Source organism: Diorhabda sublineata, chromosome X (assembly GCF_026230105.1).
Source record: "Diorhabda sublineata isolate icDioSubl1.1 chromosome X, icDioSubl1.1, whole genome shotgun sequence".
Classification (NCBI taxonomy): domain Eukaryota; kingdom Metazoa; phylum Arthropoda; class Insecta; order Coleoptera; family Chrysomelidae; genus Diorhabda; species Diorhabda sublineata.
Window position 1 is genome coordinate 307,524 of NC_079485.1, and position 25,626 is coordinate 333,149.

The 25,626-nt window shown below is 32.5% G+C and overlaps 1 protein-coding gene across 7 annotated transcripts in view; it reads left to right on the forward strand.

Annotated features, from left to right (window-relative positions):
- LOC130451119 (GTPase-activating protein skywalker) overlaps window positions 1-25,626 on the forward strand; it is a 47,904-nt gene that overhangs the window by 12,380 nt on the left and 9,898 nt on the right. For 2 of the 7 annotated variants that reach the window (XM_056789932.1, XM_056789931.1), the window contains 4 exons: window positions 3,426-3,550; window positions 9,016-9,162; window positions 9,255-9,608; window positions 25,046-25,132. In XM_056789932.1, the coding sequence (XP_056645910.1) occupies window positions 3,426-3,550; window positions 9,016-9,162; window positions 9,255-9,608; window positions 25,046-25,132 (713 nt within the window). Of the gene's footprint in view, window positions 1-3,425; window positions 3,551-9,015; window positions 9,163-9,254; window positions 9,609-13,525; window positions 13,556-25,045; window positions 25,133-25,626 lie in introns of all 7 variants that reach the window. The other 5 variants (XM_056789933.1, XM_056789934.1, XM_056789935.1 and 2 more) reach the window with 3 other exon arrangements.

Here is a 25,626-nt window from a genome sequence, read left to right on the forward strand (position 1 = left end):
TGCATGTGCCATTCGTCCTTTTTGTGATTTCACCAGGAAATAACCTCAACGTATGTGGTTTTCTACGTAATATCAATATTTCAAAAACTTGGTAGTTGACTTTATACTTACAAATATCAAGAATAAACCTTCGACCAGTTAATTTTATTTTCCTAGCTGGTTTTGAATTCAAATTACAATTTCAGATATTCATAAATCGTTATTGGAGGAATGTATGTCCAGAAAATATTCTGAACAAAGCATGAGCAAAATTAAGGATATTAAGAAAAATTTGGGTAATTCTTCTAACGTTTGGAAACGTTCCTGGTTTTCCTGGAACATTCTGACAGTTTCTCAACAGTCCTGCCAATATATGTAGTGAAATTGCTGATATTTGAAATGTGTCCCGTCATGGTGCCCACGTGTATTATTACATTATTTTCATAATTATATTAGCATGTGAAATTGATTAATAAAATTTATGTAAACTACCTCTCGTTGCTCTCGTTAAATTCGAATCTTTGAGCGTCAAAAATTCCAAAAATTTACATGATGCTGAAAATATTGTGATTGTTTTTATGAAAAAACCATTTGCTCGTTGGTCGGTTCATGAACTCGGCACGAAAAAATGTTTTTCGTTTATGATTCTTCCCAAAATAAATACGAAAAAAGAAAGAGTATAATTTTGGTAATTTTTCAAATTTTTGTTGCGGCTCTCGCTCGGAATCGTCTAAAATAAACAAGAGTTTATTATTAGCGTTCTCTCTTAACTTGTTGCACAACTCAATTTTATATCGGAATGAAGATATTGGAATAAATGAATAAGAAAAACAGAGACGGAGTAGCCATAACCAGTCGTACTACTTACTTTTATACTCTGAAATCAGCACGCCTCTGTAATTTTAATCTAAAAATTCATCTGTAACCACTCAAGGATTTTTCCTAGATATAACTAATAGTATCAAAAGGTATCTCAAAAATTAATTAGACGACTTGAGATATATTTGAAATAGTATTTAGAACCACCGCTATATGAGTGAAACGTAAAAGATAAAACAACTATGCGCATGTCGATATTTGATTGTTATTCATTAGCTCATTGTATACTTCGAAGTCGCGTTGAAGACATTTTAAAGTTATTTTAGCTTTTTCCCTTCTAATTAATGAAATATTATAATTTTTTGCAATTTGGGGTAAAATGGCCGGTTACCAGAAGAACATATCCGGCATTGTGTACTTCTTGAGTTTCCTATCAATCAGGAAGACCAACAATGGCATGACAATTAGTGCAGAAGTGGAAGCAAATCCACATCAGATGATCTAAGGATTCTAAAACCAACCAAAAAGATTTATATCAGATTGCAAAGCAAGCGCAGATGAAGTTCAGCTGATTGTTTAATGCAAGATCTCGCATTTGCAATATTATCGATTTGGTGCCATTTTTATTGCGTACAAGTTGCCATTCTAGGCTAGTTAGCTGGTTATTCACTGACGTAAGAAAATCGAAATTGTCAGACAAAGATAAACTAGCGTTAAAAAGAATAATTAAACAAAACAGACGTGCTAACTATGGTCAACTAAGTGTACTTTGGAGTAATGCAGTGGGTAGGCGGGTTTCAAGATCCACATGTCACAGAGAGGCTCAAAAATTAGGATTTCGGACATACAACGTGAATTGTGTAACACCTTAGGCCAAGAAAAAGCCATTATTGACTCAAATCCAAAAGAAAAATAGATTTAAATGGGCCAAAGAGCATAACAATTGGAATTTTGAACAGTGGAGCTGTATACATTGGAATGATGAGTCTCGTTTTGAAGTTTGCGTGTGTGACGATCGAAGTATAGTTTTTCGACAAAAAAATGAAGCTTTTCATCCAGATTGTTTGAAGCGGAAAGTAAAATTTCCGGCATCTGTGGTGGTGTGGGGCTCGATATCTGCAAGAGGAGTGGGAAAACTGCATTTCATAAACGGAATTGTCAATACTGAAAAGTATCTGGATATTTTAGAAGAATCATTGTTGCCAACAAGTGAAGTAACTTTAACTGCTGGGAAAGCATTTATTTTGCAGCAAGAAGGAGCAGCATGCCATTAGTCAAAAAATGATTCTCAGACAACAATATTCCACTTTTAGAGTGAGTTTCAAGTAGTCCAGATTTTTCACCAATAGAAACACTTTGGCACAATGAAATGAAAAAGCAGTTACGTGCAAGTCCAGCTAGAAATGTCGTGGAATTAAAAGAAAGACTACAAGAAATTTGGGATGATTTTACCCCCGAATACTGCCAGAATTTAATAGACACCATGCCTCAAAGAATTACGGATGTTACGCAATGGTTACTTTCAAAAGTATATTTAATATTTAAGCTTTTTTGATTTGATTACATTTGGTTTTTGTTTTTTTTTTTGGTTTGTAATTATAACATAATATGTTAAGACTTGTAACTAATTCCTGTAAAAGTATCTAAAATAGAAAATATAGAGTGCTCAAAGCGAAACAATTTGTCGGCTTTTAATAGCTGAAAAAGCAATAATTAGTAATATTTTTCAATTGGGCCAACTAAAATGGGACGGGGCTCGTAAATCCTCAACATTTTGTTATATTCCAAAGTACAGTGCGACAATTTTTTTGCAACTAAGCCATAAGGTATTAGCAAGCTCTTAAAGAGATTGCTGAGCGTTAGGTTAAAACCATAGAATACGATTTATTTTGTAGGATTATTTACTTACCAAAGTTAACATTGCAAACAAAATTATTCGAAAATTTGGAAACACTCGGTGTATTTTTGGAGTATTCAAACAGTTCGAAAATTCGTGAATATTTGTGGACAAATCTAGAAACTTTTCTCGAAATGTTCGGCGTATTTTCGAAAACAGTTTCTCAAAAATCTAAAAGCGTTCAGAATCTTGTAGATGATTATATTATCAAAAAAGTTTTGACTCGAAACTTCGCTTATTTCCGATAAAATTTCAAACGATATCAGCATTCTTATATAATAATTTTACGTATACCTGTTAAGAAGATTAAAAAAAAATCATAAAAAAGATATCTCTCAATTAAAATAATATATTAACTATTAACTAAATAAATAAAATGCAGCAATACGTTTTATATAAATATGATGCAATAAATCGTATTTTTTCTAATGAGCTATGACAAGCCAACACATGAAATGATACCATTGTCAACGCTGACTCATAATTCAATCTGATGTTAATCTCATGAGATTATTTACAGTATTAATTAATTCATTCGAATCATTACACAGCCGAGGATGATGTAAATTAATCAATTAGAAGAATAAGAAACGTCGTTAGTCTTATAGAATTAACACAGTTTGTTTATAATAAACTTGCATCTTCAACTAGATGGCCTTTGATATCAAAGTAGTTAATTTTAATTAAATGGTTTGATTTAATAATTAGTTTGGTTTTCTTATTGTTGCAGAAGAAGAAGCGTATCATTGTATGGCAAGTTTAGTGGCGTCAAAAGAAAAAACCTTCATCACCCAAACCAAACTTTTATATGAAGTTACTTGGAAGACTGTCATGCAAATTTGCAAAAAACACGTTGTACGTATATTTTTTTTATTTTTGTTTTTGTTTTTTCGAAATTACATTCAAATAGTATTGGATTTCAAGTTTCCACTTCTTAGACATTTTTATATGTTTTTTATACATAAAAAAATAAATAAAAGTATACTTTGATAAAGACCGCAATAGGTCGAAATTTTACCAACAAAGAAAACACAAAAATTTTGGAAACGAATGAATTCATTTTTCAACGTAATCTTCTTTTCCCAGAGATGTTCGATAAATTCGTGACCCTTTTCATAACAATAAACACGGCACACATTTTGAGCACAGTTTTCTCAGGTCCAAATGTTCAGTTCAGCGATATACCGCACTTTTTGAAATGCCTACTATGTTTGCTAGCTCGCGTACTTTGACTCGACGATCACCCAATAACGTTTTGTGGATTTTCTTCAACATTTCTGGAGTCGTCTCCTCGTTTGGTCGATCACAGCGATGCTGGACTTCGCAGGTCGTACAGCCTCGTTTCAACTCTTCAATATTTACAGTTCCACCCAGAATAGAACCTAGTTCAAATTTTATATTGATTGGACTCCAAACTTGAAACATATACTATATAGATTGTGTACTTTCTAATACAGTGGGATTTTTCAAGCAACTGTCGCCATCTTTAGATCAGGCCAGGTACTTCTGGAACCATCCTCGTATTCATAAAGATGTAATATCACTGAAAAGACAAAAGCCAGAACTTATATAGATAAAAATCATATTCGTCACTCAATCTGGCCACTCTGTATCATTTATGAACAAATTTCTCCATTAATTTGAACTTAAACAGCGTTGTCGTAAATATAGGAATTTTATTGGTGGTTCTCCAAATAATAGGAAAACAAAAGCCTGAGCTGCCTTCCGACAACCTTGACCCGTATAACAGCGAAACTGGTTATCGATGGCGTTCGAATCGCCGTAAATAATCGAGAGTAATCGCATAACTAATTAATTTTAAAAGTTATATATACAGGTTGTACTAATTCGACCTGAAAATATCAGAAAAAAATTTCAACATCGCAGTATTTAAAAGAAACTTTGTCTTCCCACAATGATAACAGCGAGCGGATAGACGATTTAGGACGATTAAAATAGAAAGGAGCATAAAATATTGGTCAATGTGTGGAAATACGAACCGTGATTCGATTTTTATAGTCATCTAGCATTCATGATAAAGAAACACTGAGCAGATAACATGAGCACAATGCCACACTATTCATGTGCAGTCTCACATTTCTGTAGCGGTACCATTATCTTCACGGAGAAAGAAGATTGGTTCCACCATTTTATTCCTTTAGCTAAAAACGAAGGAGTCACTTTGGAGTAGAAAAATCCTGATTCACCAATTACGAAAAAATTTAAGTTACGGTAACTACGAGGGATGTCCAAGAAACAAAGGTTTCCATGGAGCTGCGGTTGCTAGTAGTGTGCAACATGTACGCAAATGGTGCAGAGAATTCAAAGACGGACGTGCAGCCTAGACTTGCTATCTTCGCGCCGCCGCATTGGTCTTAACAACAAAAAATGTATTATTCGATGCTAATAAAGAGGTTTTTCTTTGTGAGAATTCGTTGGAAACGGCTAATACTGCTAAAGTAACGCAGGAATATTTGCGTTTGAAATCGTCATCTATACAACCCAGATTTGGCACCTAGTTACTTTTTCTTCTTACCAGAAACTGATGTGAAAACATCTCCTAAAACCTGGCTGAATAGAAAGGGACTTTAACGTATTGTTAATTAATATTTACTTATTCCACTTGTAACATTTGCTTAATATTATTATCATATTGGTTAATATGGTTATAGATGATTTTTTTTTCTTTCCACCTTCGGTGTTTAGAAAATAGATTGTTAATACGAATAATTTGAAATTTTTCCGAATCGTGTTTTTAATGAAATATAAGAATTCGTGGGCATATAGATAATTTGTAATCACGAAAATGTTTACTACACTTAAATGAACTGTTGAAAAACAATTTTCCGTATTTTTGAAACGTTCCTACACGAATATCTGATGACGGAATTCGGATTATTAACTAGTGCACCCGACCACTTTGTAGTTAACAAACAACACGTATAAAGGTTGAAAGCTTCCAGGCAAATTACATGACAAACGACATCCTTTCTTCTTATCCCTCCTACGACTTCCTAATTATCTGAGGTGACTTTGTGTCTATGCGTGAGTGGATATATTATACGACATTATATAGATGATGAAGCTGTTTTTATAACAATCCACAAATATTTTATAATTTTGATAATTTCCACTAGAAAAAGCGCGATAAAATGAAAATAAGTACTTTTTTCCAAATTTTCGGACCTGTCCGCTACTATTTCCAATCGCGACTTTTTACTCTTACAATAAAAAGAGCTGGAAAATTCGTGGGCTAAAAAAAATCTTTTATAGAATTTGCTATATTAATAACTCTACAAATGTAGAAAAATTAATAATAACTAGTAATTTTTTGAAAAAAATTGTTCAACATTGTATATTTGACTGAATGAAGATGTAAATTGTAAGAATGACTAGATATAAAATATCTCAACCAGCCATCCATATCGTGAAGTAGAAAGACAATTAAAGAGGAAACCACAAAAAAGAGAAAAACAAGAACTCATTGACAAACACCCCCTAACGAGGTTCTTGAATCCTTGAAAATGGTTCATATAAGAAAAAAACAACTTTTTAGAAAAGAAAAAGTAATACGAAAATTGATCCAAAGATCATCTGGAATTGAAAAAACCCGAATTCACCGAATCTAGTTCTGAGACGATATGAAGGATTGATGTAAAAAATAACGACCATTGCAAGGTATATAAACATTAAAATGTTGGTAAAAGGATTTCAAAAGGATTTTTTCAGATGCTGCACCATTTTCGTAGACAGATATTAATATGGTTAATACATTTTAGTTGTAGTTTAAGTTTATAATCTCATCAGCGATTATGGGAGTATTCTAGAATATTTGTATTGAATGAAGAAGACCAGATCATTATTCCAGAAAATCTGGCAGATAGTTATGTTAAAATTAGCCTGTGGTCAGTAGCATGAATTTTTCAAGCACATAAATCGCACCTTTACATCATCATCCAGGAATTTCTGAAACGAAACAAAAACAATATTCTAGTAGAGAACATTATGGTTTCTAGGTTGCATCGGTTAGGTTAGGTTAGAGCGGATCAGAATGTTTTAACATGGATTTTATGAAACGAATTATATGACCGATATCCTTTGACGAAACGGAGTACGATAATTGGAATTATTCCTAGAAGAATTAGTACCACAGTTGCCTACATCGTTTCCTAACCCTGGTCATGCTAATGTATAGATATGTAATTTGTAGGCACCGAGATCCGTAGAATGTCAGTGTGTCACTTCATTCTTTCTAGTTCATCCCCCTGCTAAATTGAAGTGGTATTCTATTTTCTTCCCTTCTTCATAAATCATAATAATGATTTATCTTCAATTTCAAAGAATTTAGACTTAAACGTAAACCCAAACAAAACGATATTAGGTGGCTAAAAGACGTATAACAGAATAGCTTGGATTTTTAAGTATATTATAAACCGTTATACTTCCTTTTATTTAAAAATTGGAATTTTTTCATGTTTATATCACATAAAATATTTAATTTAATTAATAACTAGAACATCACGCAATCATACGTGAGGGCGAACTCCACCCCTAATGCAATTCATCCGTTCCATACGATATTACCAAGAAATATTTAATAAAATAATATTATTGTAATTCCCTCAGTACATATTATAAAATAAATTTTGATTTATATCGATATAATCTTAACACAGTTTACATAAAAATAAAAAAGTACTTAAAAACCATCAGAGTTTGTATATGTAAAGTAATCACTAGGTAAAATTATAATTTGTTTCTGAAACTACTTGTCGGCATTTTCTCCGATTTGGAAAATTTCCAACAAAATTTTTTTCCGCTCGATGATTGGCTTCTACATATACATACACCAACCGATCTGGCCTCGTCGACAGCTCCTAATATTTATCCGTCTGGGAAAATATTCAAACTGATCGTGTGCATATTCTTTGAGATACACAACACGTTATCGTTGAAAATAATTTATTAGAATTAAATTAATTACATCCTCTATACATATTAACATCTTTAGGATCCCATTCTCTATCAGTTTCGACAGCCGCTAATCTTTGAAATAAAAATTTAGTTCATGTAATTTGAATTGATTCGGAGTATTAGTTGAAACTATCAGTTTTAATTTATCGGACTAACGGAAGAGCTGGGACCCTTTAGATCATGATTTCCTTGCAAACAGGATTTTTAGAAAAAGATTCGATATAAATGAATATATGTCTAGAAGTTTATTGAAGGTAACTCAAATACCAAATCAAGAAATATCTTGATCCTACAGATTATTCTAAATAGGTTGGAAACAAATTCAAATCTAGTAGCAAAAAACAGACCATTATGATCTGGGATCCATCTCCACCATTCAGCATCATTCATCCTGCATTCCTTGGGTCTTTGCATTTTCACCAATCTAAGTTTTCCTTTTTATACGAAGTACGCTAGGCTAATGAAATGATTTTGGATTCTCTTTGTTTCATTTTCTGTTTTGAATACAGTTGAAACGCATTTGGTGACGAAATTCGTTCACATAAATTGTGCTTTGCTGGTATAGCGTATTTAAAAGGGGGCGGATATCGCTTGGTGATGAGGAGAGTGCTAGTAGTTTCTGTTACTCAGTTACTTTTGGAGACATTTGGAGTGAGGCGTAGAACTGAAGAAGATCCAAGATGTAAATATCAAGCGATTGACATAAAACTTGGTGTTGGATCCGCAACATTAAATTCAATTTTAGATCATTAATCATCTTCATTTGGAAAAATTGTTGAGTGCTACTTACGCTTAACGACTTCCAAAAGTATGAATCGCGCGAAAAACGTTAAAAATGTTAAAAAATGGTGTACATCGTATTTTTTCCAAAATGGGAACAGGTGATGAAATATACATTACATTTTATGATACTTTTAAATCATCCTAAGCAAAAGTCTTTCATTAGATTTATCGTTGTCGACATTTCACGACGGAGGATAATATAACGGAAGTCATTTTAGAAGTTTTAGACTGGTTTCGACTTCTTAAGTTCGGGAAGCTTTGGTTAAAGAAGTGTATTGGGCTTTTCGATCTTAACAATATGTGTTTTGTTGTTAAGAAAACCAGCTTTTGGTTAACTAACGACGTGCCGTTTGCTCGTTAACTGTATCTTTCCCTTAAATTTCACATTCTTTCCTTGCTTCCACGGCTGCTTTGAAGTTTTGTTTCCAATAATGTCTTGAATGAGTACTCGAATTTCATATATTTATCACACTTAATTATAAAAACCTATATGCTTCGAACTTTAGTGATGATTATACTGTAAATCAGCTAAAGTTGAATTACCAACAAAAATTTTGCTTCAGAAGTCAGCGGCGGTTCATATTCAACGGCATTGCGCTGCAAATAGATCGGAAAAAATCTACATGGATTGGATCTGGTGGATTTTCCAAGGGCTACCTTTCCAACATCTAGTGAGGGTAATGGATTGCTTTTTTCACGAAGGCATTAAGGTACCTACACTGATATTCATTACACTTTCACTTAAGAGGCGAAGCTTTTATTATTCTTCATTTATTGGCATCTGGTTCATCGCTTGTTCTAGGTGCTCTATCGAACGGCGATGGCTATACTCATCTTATTCCAAAAATCTTCAACTCCGTCATCTTCCGAATGGCTAGCGGAGATTCAGAAAAACGGAATCGATAGCGCGTTATCCAAATTTTGTAAAGAATGCCCAGTATCGCCGCAAAAGGTATTAAAAGTAGCGTTCGGCATCAGAGGGTTGAGTTCCTCATATATATCGAGGGTATTTTTGAAGACTGAAATGATCTTAAGGAGTAAGAACGTCGTTAACGGTTCCAGACAGTTATTTAAGTCGAGGTCGAGTGAGAACTTACCAAACAGTCAAAGTCAAAATAATATTCAGATGGTATCACACACACTCACTATTAGGGAGGTAAGTTTTTGTAATAAATCTTTAATTGTTTCACATTTTTTTAGAATTAGAAGATTTTTATAGTTGTTTCGGTTTTAATATAAATTAGTTACTATAAAAATTTTATGTTTTTGCATCCGAACTGTACGATACTGTAAAAATTTTGTCCTGTGTTAAATATTTCATGTGTCAAATAAACGTCAATTTCATCAATTACTATTAGTACGGGTGGTAGTGTTGAATATTTTTGAATCGTTTTGACAAAGCTGAAAATTTTGTTTAGTCAAGTTTATGATATAAAAATAGCATTAATATATATATATATATATATATATATATATATATATATATATATATATATATATATATATATATATATATATATATATATATATATATATATATATATCACCTTGTGTTCTGAATTTGTCCGGAACTGATTATATTTCTATATGAGCAGAATTCCTAATATATCTCCATAATTTAATTGACTTTTTTCTCATATTCGTTCTTAATTAAAATAAAATAATATTTTCAAACAAATCAATAATGAAGACCACACGGGAAAAATGATGAACGTCCAAAAATCAACAACGTTCTGAAATGAGGTTTTTAACTTTTAAACCTCTATTTACGATTATCTTTTTAGCTAACAGTTAAATTCCAATTAAGATGTTTCGATACATGTATTTACTTATTTTTCCTAAACTTTTTTGGGAGTGTGACCTTCCTTTTTAAAAGTACCACTCTAAAAGTCAGTCGACCACCTGCTATTGCAAGGAAAGTCCAAAAAACTCTTCGCCACAGTACCAAGACAGCATTTGTATTCTTGTATTGTGGACAGCGGAATCAGATCTCAGTATGAGAGACATTGCGAATTTGAATGAAGCCTGGCTGATCTCTTAGAAGCACGTTCTCTATCGTAAAATTCCTTAACTTTTGCTAGATGTACTTTTGTTGTCTCCAGCTTTCTTATTTGAGATAAGAACATGCGCAATACCTTCAAGAAGTTGATGTTTGTGCAGGGATTGAATGGTGATCATTATTTGAAATTCGTCATTCCAACTTCGCTAAAATTACATCCCGATCAAGTTCCAGTGAATGCGATGTGGTTTTAGAAAGATGGAATATCAAAAAATTACCAGTGGCAGTAACTTAATGCAATACTTTCCAGTTGGTGGATAGGGAAACGACGATAGATAAAACGGGCAGTGCTAGCGCCACTGATCACACGTTATTAAAATTTTTTTCTAAGGGTATATGTGAAATCATTCCAAATGGTCGAGCTGTTAGCGCTGAGAAATATCCAGGTTCAGTTGACCGAAAGCGGGCTCTCTTACTGACTGAGTGCTATAAATTGTTGCAAGAGGCCTATGGGCACAATTCTCTATCTCGTGCGCGTCTTTTTGAGTGGTGTAAGCGCTTTACTAATGACCGAGAGAACAGTGAAGATGACCAGCGCCCAGGTCGCCCTGTGACTGTTTCAACTCCGAAAACAGTGACCAAAATCAAGCAAATTGTGCGTGCAGATCGTCGAATGAGCATCCGGATGGTTGCCGAGGATGTAAACGCCGGTAAAGACACGGGTTAGAAAAATTTTACAAGAGGAATTACACATGACAAAAGTCGGTGCCAAAAAATCTGACTCCTGACCAAAAGCTCCTGACGTCAACGGGTCTGCTCAGATTTCCTTGAAAGGTTAGAAAAAGATCTGCTTTAAAATGGAAAAGTGTAACCCCACCGGGGGTTGTACCTGGCATTCGAAGGGTGTAGGGATCGCATTTTCACGTTGAAGTATATGAATTTGGCTTCTACTCATTTTCTACAAATTGGTTCAACTCATCTTTAGTCACCATTCTGTCACTTAATTTATTATAATAGCTACGTAAAAAAATCGGCTTTGCTAAAACCACTTCTAAAATTTAATGCTATCTCCTGGACTATATGCACAGTTTTTACAAAAATGAAAATTACTGTTGTCGAGGAGATAAACACTATTAACTGGATTGTCAAATTTACCATTAGATAGATTTATTTGATTGACACTAGATTCGAATGGCATATTCGTTCGTGATGTATACGGGTTGTCCTATTCATAGTTTTACATTAGACAACCAAGTCTTCGTGCTCATATAATTTATGAAAAGATGAGAGGTTATGAAAGTAAACCTTGTCGTGTACTAAATATAAAGATCAAATATTGATTAATGGACGTATTTACAGTATCCGTAACATGTTTATAATAATTCTGAATGAAGGATATGAAAGATTTTTTTTCAATAAAAATAATTCATTCAGAATATCACAATTGAATTTTTAACGTATTTTCGAGCATCGTCGATAGAAGTATGCAAATTTGTTGCATTTTGATTTCATTTGAGTTTTTTTTAAGATTTGTGCTTTTTGGTGAATGGTTAAATTGTACATATTTTGTTATATTCAAACTTTTGTACAGCATAAAATGTGTTAACCCTAACATTTCCCCTTTTTTCTTGAAAAACGTCTAATTTGAATCACGATCTATGAAGGTTATAGTAAAAAAAAATTATTTCGGCAGTTGTTTCTTTTTCATCTCTAATATACCTATCAATAGAGAAAAAAATTATTTTGGATTTATTATTCGATCATTTATATTATCGATATAATTATATATTTATATTATATCAAAAAAAGTCTTTCGAGTTGAAAAAACGTGTAGAATTTAGGGTTTTTGACTTTGAACTGTGATTCACGTTCAGATATTGCTCCAAGACCAAAATATATAAAAAAAAATATGATGATCGAAAAGTTTCCATAATGTAATACCAAAGGTTACCTCAACAGGGGCGTAGCTAAGTCTGAGTCTCATTTTGAACTCTTTAAATCAAGTATTGGCGTTGGTATTGGTTATAATAGCAAAACCAACATTGAAAAACAGCTTTTATATTATTTTATATTCAAACAAAGTTTGTCTGTGAATTCTACCAAACTCATTGCTATTAAAATTATGTCCTCCATGCATTCCACAGGAAATTAAGAGAATTATTTAAAAACTTCTTAGAAGAAGAAACAATATTTAACATCATCGATTGTCCGATTTAGCAATACTTTCAATCGAAGCAAATTCAACTGCAAAAATTAATTACAGATCCTTACTAGAGGATTACAAGGAAACAAAAATCCAAAGAAAATTACTTTTGTAGTATCACTGATTACTGATGCTGATGCGACTTCGTCGCCACTTCTGATTAGTACACGCTACGCCACTGTTTTCCAGAACTAAGTAGGGAATTTTGTATCATCTAACAAATGGAAAAAAATGTTTAATTTTTACCACGAAATGTTTATAAAAATGAAAATCTCGTTCGGGCTTTCAATTAGAATCGAGAAAATAACTCCATCGAAAAAAAAAAACTCGATGAAAAGGAAAAAACTGCCACTAACACTATTTCGGATTTACAAGCTTCGTTTTAATTTATTTTTTAAAAGGTACACAAAAAACTCTGTTTGATATAAAATATATACGGAATGATAGCAAAACTAGAAACCTTACAACCAAAACTAACTTATATTTTAATTTTCACTAACTATCTTATAATTAACCGCCGATAAAAATTTATAATAAAATAGATAGTGAAAGAAAATCCTATTAATTTAACAAAATATCTATTTATACTCTTATAGCTATTGATTTTCGAACATGAAAAAGCTCTATATAGTCACGGGGGTATACTTTGAAAGCTAAAATCGCATAAGCAGACATGTTTCGGCCTTCATGAGCCTCGTCAGTATAACTACGTGCTATGTCACTAAATAGAACAGAAACAATTTTAATTCTATTCTAGTTAGTTTTATTAAATTAGTAGTAACAGATTTTTTTGGGTCCACTTTTGATTTTTTAAATTTTTTATTTATATAAATCTCGTACTGGTGTAGCGACATTTCGTTTACATTTTCAGAAAATGTCCGAAGAGATGTACAATGAGATGGTATTGTATTCGATTATTTTAAATTGAGAATGTGACAATGTTTGTGTTTCTGTGTGGACATAATCATTGCTATTTTTCTATTGCTTTTCTGCCGCTTGTGATCTTAGCTCGAATCAAAATAATTATTTTAATGAACGCTTATAAAAGTTCAATTGTTTATTTAACTTTGAAAGAAGCTTAAATTTTAATATTAATATTTAGTAAGTTTCACAAGAGAGATTACTGTTTGCACTGAGATGCTTGTGAAAATATACAACACTACTGATATAACTTACGTATAAATCTCCAAATAACAGTGAGACGAATGAATTGTTTATATATGTAAGGTAGCCATTAATGGAAACTGCGTCAACGTTCGCTGGTATCTTCAGAAGAAAAAATAAATACGAGGCGTTTCCAAAAATATCGAACTCCGTCTTTTCTTTAAAGAAAATTACTCATTCCACAGGATATTTTCTATCTCAAACACTTTTTTATAAATTAGGTGTTTATGTCCTCTACAAAATACACTCCTTCAAAAAAATAATCGCATCATCATAATTTCCGATCATTGCAATGAGATAGAAAAACTATTATTATTTATATGAATGTTTTCTGTATTTAAACTAATAACGAACAAAAAGTGAACATTAAATTAAATTCAGTGAGTGTGTTGCCTCCTCCAGCTCTAATCACATTGCGAAAAATCCGTCGCGTCCTCCAAGTAATTTTCGTCCGAATTGTCCCACTCAATAATTAAGATCTCTTGCAGTTGTTAGATGTCAACTGGTATGAAATGTGTAGGACACATGCTCAATAGAGTTTTAGACCGGGCTGCGAGCAGACCAGTCTAAAACTACAATATTTACCTCTTGAAGGTACGAGTGTATTCTAGCGACATGAGGACATGCATTATTATGCATTAACACAAAGTAATTGCCTATAATAGGCAATTAATAGGACAACATGTTAATTATCCTTTATATAACAGTACCGATTTTGTGTGTGTCCTTAAACATATTCCACACCACAAAATGATAGAACCTCCTCCATAATTAAAATACCTCTCACCATCTCTTCTACAAACAGGTATTTTACGATCTAAAGTACATAAACATAAATTTGGACTCGTCAGTGAAAAGTACATTACTCCAATCTTGAACATTCCAGTTCGTATGCTTTCGAGCGAATCTTAATTTAGCTATACAATATTCCCTGATTAGTTGAGGAGCAGTGTCAGTTATTCTGACTCTAATTCCAGCATTTCTTGAAACATTTCCACAGGTTTTTGCTCAAAAATCTGTTGTTTACAGGTGTAGTTTCCGACTTCCGACTCTGCACTAGCCTTTATTATATGCTCCGGCCTCATCTTGCAACTCCCGGGACACAGTTGACTGATAAACTTCCATCATATTGGCAACGTACTTATGATTGCGCCCGTCTTCAATAAGACCAATTATTCTCTCTTGTTAAATTTGAATTTCTGTTTACACGCTCTTCCATAGTCAATATTAATTTAAAAATGTCCAATAAAACACAAACCGTGTACTTTCTATCTGTGCCGAACAAAAACTGGTATAAAACCTCGTTTTTTGTATTTTTGTTAGTTTCTTGTTGTGTAACAATAAAACATTCCACTTCAAACGACCCCACGCTTCATAATCCCACCCTTACTGATATTTTAACTAGAGCTTCCTTTAGATTAAAGGGTTATTTAACTTAGTTTTTGTGAAGAGGTTTTTTCAAATGAAGACACCTTTAAAAAGGAAGTCGACAATACTCCGTCCTTTTCCGATATGTGTCGTTAGAAAATGAAACAGAGAAGTGAGTGTTATTTTGTCGCTAACATTTCTTTTGGCTTGATCTTTGGCGGTGTGCTGTTGTGTTTTGTATTTGCGAATTTAATTATTAAATTCCATTATTTATTTAAATTATTCTATTCAATGATTTTTTTTTAAATTTTTAATCGTTTTACAACGTTCCTTGTTCTCGTAATAAAGTGTCTTTTTTCACACTCCCTTTTCAAAGCACACTGTTATTGAAATTTATCTGGTCGTGAACAGAACCTGGCTATGTTACAGGGCCGGATTAAGATTTATAAGGCCCGGGGCTAAAATAATGACGGGGCCCCCTTAAGGAATTCGAAAACCCGGAAAATATCAATACGTCAGATTTGTGGTATCAACACATCAAAAAATACATAATGATTTCCAAATGATGGGACCCTCTTGGACCTGGGGCCCGGGGCTATAGCCCCCCAAGCCCCTAGCTTAATCCGGCCCTGCTATGTTACGAAACTAAAACCGAGCATCAGATACAGTTTGTACGTTTTTATCTATGTCGATATATTTTTTGTCTTCGCATGAGCTGGAAGTAGCACGACATTGTGTTATAAACCGTTTACTTTTTAAAACTTTTTTATTAAATGTCAATCATTAAACACGCGACTTAATTTAATGGAAACTTTAAATTTAGAGCAGCATTTGAATGTAGTATGAAACCGGCCGTATGAAACACAGATTTTGTATGCAATGACGTGTTTGGGGGTGATGCGATACTTTTTTGGTGGAGTGTATTTAATGATTGATTAATCGGTAGGTTTGGGTTGATAATTTTGCTTTTCTATTTTAAAACCGATGCCAGATTCGTTTTTAAAAACTACCAAAAGATAACCATTTATTGTAGTGAAATAACAAGTAATAATAATAAATCATCAAGGATATTTATGGGTTAATAAAACAGCTTTTAAACATTTTTATCAGAATTTATTTAAATCCCCGTGTTTGTCAAACAATCTAGAAGAAAATTACTTAGATATTATATTTAACGTACAAACAACTAAATATCAAATATCTTTTTGCCCCAATTTAAAATCTAGATAAATTTATACGGGGTTTAGTGATACTGGTGATTAAGATATTTTTGGAACAAATTCTAATATACTCTTCAACCTAGTTGTGATCAATTCTATTTTTCTAAATATTGCCACTTCTACCTCATTTCCTTATAATACTAATCTTCTTACTACTCTTTTTCATTATACTTCCTTATTATTTTCGGTATATTGTCAGATCCATTACTTTTCTTTATTCCTCTTTACTTGTTATTGCTCAGGTAAGCTCTAATCTCAACTGATCTAATCAAATTTTAGGTTCTTAATAATCTCAAGTACGATACCCTTAATACGATTTCTCTTAAGCTTTGTAACTCTATTAGGGGAGCGTCTGTGGATGAAAATAAATATGGAATGTTTATTTAATAACATAACTACAAAATTTTACCATTTATCATTTTATTATACGACAATATATAAAAGGTGGAAATAACAGTTTGATTATTTGGATTTGGAAGTATATAATTAATATTTTTTTGATAGTCTCGAAATTATACAAAGACAAGTACGTCGTGATTTATAGCACCACGGACGGTGTACTTATGTGAAAAACACGCTGCTGTGTTCAAATCAAATAAACCGGAATCTAAATATAGTTATGCCAATTAACATACCTTAATTCGCAACTTTTTACTTTCTGGCGATAAACATAACACATTCATTCGATCCAGTGGTGTACGACACAAAAAGTAAACGATTTGTTAAGTAAGTTCTTGTATGAAAGAATACGAAAGATATGGCGAGAATCAAAAAACCATTGCTCTTTTCGCATAGTGAATTTGTCTAATAACTGGACCTTGAATCTTCTTCCGCTTAAATTGCAGATAACCTAACACGACCACTATCTGAGCCACCGAAATAATTACTAGTTCATCTCGTGTTTAGTTTTTACCTATACCAGAACAACCAAGAAAGCAATACGACTTGATAAGATATCAAACTTGTCATAAAGTAGAGCTTTTAGCCTCTCACTTGAAATAGTGGAATTTATTTAGTTGATGATGTTAATTAATATCACGGATCAGCGAACTACACAACATTCTCAACGTTTTTAACAATAGATGTTGGAATTTCATTAATATGGTCGAAGAAATTGGTATACCGTGTGTTCATAGTGAATGAATGGTGTTTATTCATTCGCAATAAAGCTGTTTTATTACACAACAAAAATACATTCCAATTGCTTACTCAGTACATCTTGAATCTCGTATCGAGAGTACAACTGGCAGCTGATATACATAGTATCCGTGTTATCTGAGCTTTTGGGATATAGCACTGCACCTTCCGAGCTTTATAGCAACGGTCTTGGTCTTTGTGTCGGAAAACAAAACGTGAAAGTTGAACCGATGGTTGAAGCGGAAAAAGCGTTAATGCCTCCTTTACACCTTAAGCTTAGGTTGATGAAGCTACTTGTTAACTAAATTAAACTTTTTTTCCGAGTTATCAGAAAACTACGTCCACTTGTAAACAAAATAATTTCAGTACAATTAAGTCAGTTACCCAAAGGTGTCGCCAATGATTTTTTAATAAAAAAACTCGAAACGCCAATTTCTATGTTTCAATCAATTTTTTGTAGATATGTATATACAGAACATCGAATTAACGATAGATAAATTTTATATGCTGCCATTGACGGATGTCTGTCGAATTATTTTGGGAAAACGTTACAAAAATAAACGGCAAAACACTCGAAAACATTTTTCATACTTCGCGTTTAATAGCAATTAATTATATTAGATTTATCAACAACTTGAGAGTTGTTTTAATATCTACCGATGATTGGAACCATTAACATTGTTATGGTTTCTGAGGTTTTCATTTAACACAACGATATATATATATATATATATATATATATATATATATATATATATATATATATATGTTATAAAAACATAGAAACCCGAACACCCAGTGAAAATTATCATTTTATTTCGGTAATATTTGGCGTACATATCAGGAAACTCGTTTTATGTAAATGATCCGATGACGATAATCTAACTGATTATCAATATTGATCAATTTATCAATATTTTTCTGATGTATTTCAGCTCATGTTACCCCTATCCTATGTCTCAAAATTGTATGAATTGCATCGCACTCATTTTCAATTGAACCTGTTGAGAATTGTCCCGGGTTTGTTTGGCTATAATGGACTTAAAAGTTGGATTTGGAAGCTATTCGTAGATAAGCACCAAATGTAAATATTGATGTGTGCATTTATTACATTCGATGAAAACTAAGGTAACTTTTAACCATAAGTATGGACACCTGATACCATAACTTCAATATTTTGATGTAGGTGCTGCTCAATCAATGAGTTTCTTTCCCTCGTCTTCTTCCTACCTTAGCTCGATAATCATGCAAGTTTTAACGGAAGCGGAAATCAATCCATTGCTGATTTCGAATCAAATCTTCTTATCCGTTTATTGACACTTCGAGTTACAAGAATGATTCCATGTTATGCAAACCACTCAAATCTATTGCACTTGTCGGTGACGAGCTAATAACTTTGGGCTAAATCAATATTCATTGTGCTAAAATCAATAGTTTTCCAATTATTTGGATTCAACAGAGAGTAGAATATAATTGCAACGTTTGCTGATGATCGGCCATTCTGGATGTAGGAAGAAGCTAATATAAAATAACAAACATCCATGTGTTATTAACACTTGAACTAATACATGACGTATCAAGTTGATGAAAACAAATCTGCTGGTGTTAACTTTAAAAAAACTCCAAATTGTCCACACACAACAAACTGCTTCTCCACAAACAAATATTGAAACCCGTTTGGACTTATGGTATACAGCTTTGAGGTTGTGCCAGTAAACGTAACTTTCCCAAGTTTCCCAAATAGAAAATTTAGAAACATAGTTGATGCACCTCGGTACTGCCATAACAGTGATCTACATTCTCGATGTAGAAATTGTTGACCAGACCATAGCCAAATTCGCCCGTAACCATTAACAACGGATACTACAACTTGAGAACGTTGAGGTTATCCAACTCAGGATCAATAGGATCAAGACGTTGAGTTTGTGAGCTAGTTTAAATGACGGTGTTAGTTCAACTTTTTTCAACATATTACATAAAAATTACAATTCTTATGATATTTTTCATTGCACCAATTACAAAAGTAAGTAATGTAATTAGAGCGAATTTGGAAGGTAGCGACATTTTCTTGTTTTCCATAATATTATCCCCAAGATAAAATATTAAAAATATTTAATATCGCTTTCACTGCACTTCATGGAAATCCTGTATAACAAATTGATAAATTATAACAAATTCTTTTATTATAAAAAATATTCGCAAACATCACGCGCTTATATAAATAAAATGAGACTTTCAAAGACCAAAGATTTCGTGGATTTTGGGATTAGAAGATTAGATCACGACTTTATAGTACTCTATTTTATTTTTATAAATATCACTAAAATGTTATAAATACATATATATAGTAGGAGAATACCAATGTAGCTTTAAAGCAAATCCACAATATAAGCAACACACACATTTAAAGAGATAATAGAAAAAACACGTGAACACCACATCGATATTGAAATGGTGTTTATGAATTGCCAACAAGCATTTGACTAAATCAATAGAAAAAAGATGATAAAAGACCAAGAGAAACTGGAGAATTCCCAATTAATAAAGGAGTAAGGAGTAAGGTGACTGACTATCTGCAACACTAATTAGTCTATTGCTGGAGTACGTACTAAGTGTCGAAGAAAATTTAGAAACAACGAGTCATATTATTGCATATGCGTATGATATGGGGTCCTAGTTACAAAAAGGTAACATAATGTTGTGGAAACTGATAATAGGAAAAAAAGGAATAGGAATGGAAAAAAATTCTCCTTGGTAGATGGGATGTTAAATCTCAAAATCATTCAACCTTTGAACTCTCCTCATATTCCGCTACCTCGTGAAACAGTCGTAATTTAAAAGTTTTTTAAAATACAAACCTATTAATGAAAAAATTCACCTAAACGATCTTATCATTCTTAAAAATTGGCTACCAAGGAAAATAATTCGTATATACAGTGAATGATTTTGAAAAATGTTATGTAATATTTCTTAAAATGAGCTAAGATCACTGTGTACATATTCTAGTTGTTTAATTAATATCATGAGCACTACTAAAAATACCATTTTTCATACTAACGGCTCGAATACGAATTTTATTAATTGCATTTTGGACTACAATTTCCATTGTCATACATATCATTGTCACCTCTGCCATTGAGATGTTTGAATTTCACTAAATTCACAGTTAGACTGCTACCATTATAAAACGCATGTAAAACGGTTAGTGATTGAAATGTTCAAAAGATGTTCGAATAAAACTTACTAATTACTAAACGCAACTTTCTTACTACAGAATATGTGTGTGCTGGAAGGTAGGTAGCAACCAGGGCCATAAACGTCTGTCATTGTTAGACATATCGCTGGGGCCGAGAAAACATAAGTTTTTCCTCATAAGGGGGTTAAAATTCCCGAAAAGTGTTCCAATGTTTTTGCTCGCCAATGCCAGAAATTATTTTCTCTTCAAAAACATTCCGGTAGAACTGCGAGAACTCCTTATGAGAGAATGAAAAAAAGTAATCGATTCCCCGAAAAAAGGAAATTATTTTCAATTTGCTCTTGTGAGGATTAATGATTGTTAATTACTTTAACTGCTTACTAAGTGTGCAGTTCGCCAACTATCGCGAGAGGGTAAAAAAAGGAAAATGTTGGAAGCAAAAAAGTGGCTGAACAAACCAAATTAAATCGCAGAAATCCTGTAATACTGACAATTCACAAAATTGATAAACCTTAAACCGTTAAATAGCGTATACACGACGAATTAACTTTGTTCCCTTCTGTCGAGATCTTTAGATAAAAAAAAATTATGTCATAAGGATCTCTATTTCATCCCCCAGTTTGGTTTTCTCGATCGTGCAGACATGATGAACCGTAAAAAAAATTTTTTGCGAGAATCGACTACGTTTACGAATTAAAAAACTTTCTGGCATAAGGGGAATCGATTAGGTGCGTCCTAGATAATTTGTGATTATGTGGCGTTTTACCTATTATGAGAAAAAATTACTTTCGCCCCTTGGCGCCATCTTCCAACGCCCCATATTTTGTTGTGACTTTTTAAGCACGTTTTGCACATTTCTACAAACGTGTCACGTGCATTTTATATGGATAGCTCTCAGTCTAATTGTGCAGCATGATTAGTTCAAACTAACTGCATACAAGAAATATATACAGTGTCTTCATAAAGTAACGTAACTTGCTAATATTTCGATGTCGATTGGGTTTACATTAAAACGATTTGTCAAATAAATTTTCAGTTTTTCATATCTATGAATTACAAATACACCTATCAAGACTATCGAGAGAAAAAAAAATAGAAAACAACATTAATAGGATCAAATATTTATTAAATTTATTTAATCTAATGTTTAAATTGTCTCTCTACTTCTATTTGATAGTATACCATTATAACAAGCTGATATGGGATTACACAATTTCTGTTTTGTTATTAGACGGGCTGTTATCAGTATTCTATTTCTCTGTTTATTCCTGTTATCAGGTTTTGTCTGGTAAACACTTTTTCTTAGATACTCTCCAAAAAAAGTCTAATGGTGATAAATCGGGAGATCTGACTCCATTCCTTCCATTATTCCGGCGTTGGAAAATTTTAAGGAATTTCTAATAGCCATACCATCACAATGAGACAAACTATTACGAACTACATTCCTCATTGAAGGAAGTATTCAATTCCTCAAACAAATCCAAATAATCTGGCCTGTTTGAATTGCCTTTACACAAATATTATGCGGTACTTTACATCATATTTTTATACAGTTTTACGAATGGATGTACAAGGATTTGCTTTGGATAACGTTCAATGTTTTTTCATTATTAGTTATGATCTTTGGTCAACCAGTTTTGGGGCTAGATTAGTGCTTCTAAAAGTTTACCATGCCTTCAAACTACAGTTTGAAGCTTCGCCCTCGTTATCTGATCGTGCTCAATGGTTAAATATTATTGACCTGATAGAGGTGGAGAGTGTACCAGAGTGGTTACCCATTCCACGCCAGCAGCTTCAAACTATTAATTAAAAAGTCTTGACTCAGACCCAATTTGAATCAACGCAGTTGAGCAATCATGACGGTTAAATTTATAATTCAATAAATTATTTAAAAAAAAGATATATACAAGGTGTACTGTTGAAAATATATATGATAATTAGTTATTGTGGTATGAATTATGTAGAATAAAAATTTAATTCAACATAACCCACATCCAAAAAAACTGTATCGTAACTTTATGAACACACTATATACATATCAGTGTATGTATAAATAGATGGTATATCTAGAATAAAGTTTAGAGCGAAAACTTAAATACGAACATTTCAATAAAACATTGTATTTTTTACTTATTGTTTTCATCGTATTTTATACTTTTGGGATGTACTGTAATTTTCTAACAACATTCTTTGTGTATTGGTGTAATCACTTTAGATCACACACGATTTAAAAATATCCTTAGATGTCGACAAAAACAAAATAAAACTTTCCTTATTTATCCAATTGTATCGCGTACAAGGAAACGATAACAATCATAATTGTAAGTTTAATGAAACTGATTAAGGGTTAATCAACCTCTTATAAGATTTTTAATGAGCTGATTAAAACATGAACGTTCGATTTTAGAATATTGACAAACGATGATAAATTTGTCTCTATCATAAAAATCGACTAGAAGTAGATCTAGATTGGGAATTCCAAAACTCTTTTTGAACCAGAGATACTTTTTCGAAAATGAACTGATACCTCGATGAGTGAGCTTGGAATCGTTTTCTCAATAAATCGTGTGTAGTATGAAGTACCAAATTTCAAAAGACTATGTATAAAATATCATGACATTTCGATTAGTCAGAAAAAAGTGACAACCGTTTAAGTGAAGCTACTTTTGTTATTTTCAAAACAATGTCGTGTGTTAATTTATAATTGCTTCTTAATAAAAAAGAAATACTGTACAAGCTCAGCAATGGCTTAAGTTTTATTCGGATTCTATTCCATCCAAAAGAACCATTTGACCTACAGTCACTGATGATGATCGTCCAATTGAGGTGGTTACTCAAGAAAACATAAAAATAGTCCAAAAATTGGTTATATTTAATCGTAAATTGAAATTACGTGACATAGCTGAGGCCGTAAAGATATCAGAAGGCAGTGTGTTTAAAATTATGCATGATTAATGACCATGAGAAAGCTTTTTTTAAAGTGGATGTCGCGCTTACTCATAGTCGATCAAAAACAACTACGTGTTGATGATTCAGAGCAGTAATTGGCCATGTTTACACGTAATAATCAGATTTCTTGCGTCGATATGTGACAATGGGTAAAATATGGATCCATCACTTCACTCAGGAATCAAAACGATCATCATCTGAGTGGACTGCAACCGGGAACCACGTCCAAAGCGTCCAAAGGCACAACAGCTGGGAGCTTCAGTATTCTGAGATGCGCATGGAATATTGCTCATCGACGATGGTTAAATTGAACGAATTACACTTCGAATTGCTTCCTCATCCACAGTATAGTGCAGATCTGGCCCCCAGTGTCTACTGACTATTCGCTGATCCCAAAAAAATGTTCGTCGGTCGGGTAAGAAATTCAGTTCAAATATAGAAGCATTTGTAGAAACTGTTTTTGGCAAAAAATGTGATGTGTTATATACATAATTAATAGGTGTCACTTTTTTATACCTCACCGGTTCCCAAAATAACGTTTCCCTTATGCCGACACTTGGGAAATTAATTTCGAAACCAAGAGATCGTTATTGACTATTTTAGCATTCCTTGATCTAGAGACTTCTTGTTGATGACAACTTTTCAAAGTTCACATTATAAAGAGACACAAATAATACTGAGTTTATTATATTTTGACAGCAGGACAAAAATAGAAAACGTTTCTAAAAAATCTGCTGAAAAATATAATCATCTTACAAATACGGAATGTTATCGTATTTCATTTTTTTTTTTTTTTTATTCAATTTTCAAAAGTCTAGCGAATCTTAAAATGAATAAATAAACAAAATATTGACTAGTCATGAATTTCATAAATCTTTCAGCGCATAAGTGTCAAATTCAGGATTATGTTTTGCTTATAGAGTATTATTGGGTCACAATTTATATTGTTATTAATATCCCCCGAATTAAAATAATTTCGTTAGATTAGAGGCTTTTTCAACCTATAAATTACTCACCTCTTATCTTTGTTGTTATTGCTTATAAAAAAAATTGTGTGGTTAGGGTTAAATTTTTCTAGTATCAGTAATTTGTTACAAAGATAATATAAAATAGTCCAAACACCTTAACGTATAAATATTCTTCATTTCCACTGTACATTGAACAGAACTCACTATTTTTTATTATCAGTTTTTCCTAGTTAGATTTAGCTGTAGACTTTTGAAAACTTACACTTAGATTCCATGTACGTTATTGTCCGAATATTAGTTTTCATGTTTTTTTGGTCGAACGACACCTATTTTTGGTGCGTATTTATTGTGTTTGTTCTCTTCCTTTTTTGCTGCTAATAAACAAAAAGGGAGCTCATTCACCAGGTCCTCGTACCCTATCAATGGGCATCTATCCCATACAGAACATTAATTCGTGTATACTCGGCCAACAGGACGTAAGTTTAATATTGTGCAATCCCCTTCCACTATAATAAGTTGATTAATTTTGCTGCATTAACGAATACATCCCCTATATATAAATAATAAGTTGCAGTGGTGCACTATAAAAATTGTTTCGGAACTAACAATTAAAATACAAAAGTATTTCATAAAGCTTATTATCGTGAAAGGTATTTAATTCAACAAACAATTGCCAAATTCATATCTGAGTTTCTATCATTATCATTCATAGTATTCGAATTTTTTTTCAATTTTTATATTTTGACAAAATTTACTTCATTCCTGTTGTTCATACACGATTTTTTTATATTCAAAACACACTTGCACTGGATTTTAGTTAGATTAGAACCAAAGTAATCCCGCTATTTTTTTACAAATCTTCTAAACCCTCTCCTACCCCTACCTTACAAAATGGTTTCATTTTCCTAATCCCACATTCAGAAAAGAAGAAATATAGCCAGTCCGAAGAAAGGGTTTCAATGAGAAAAAA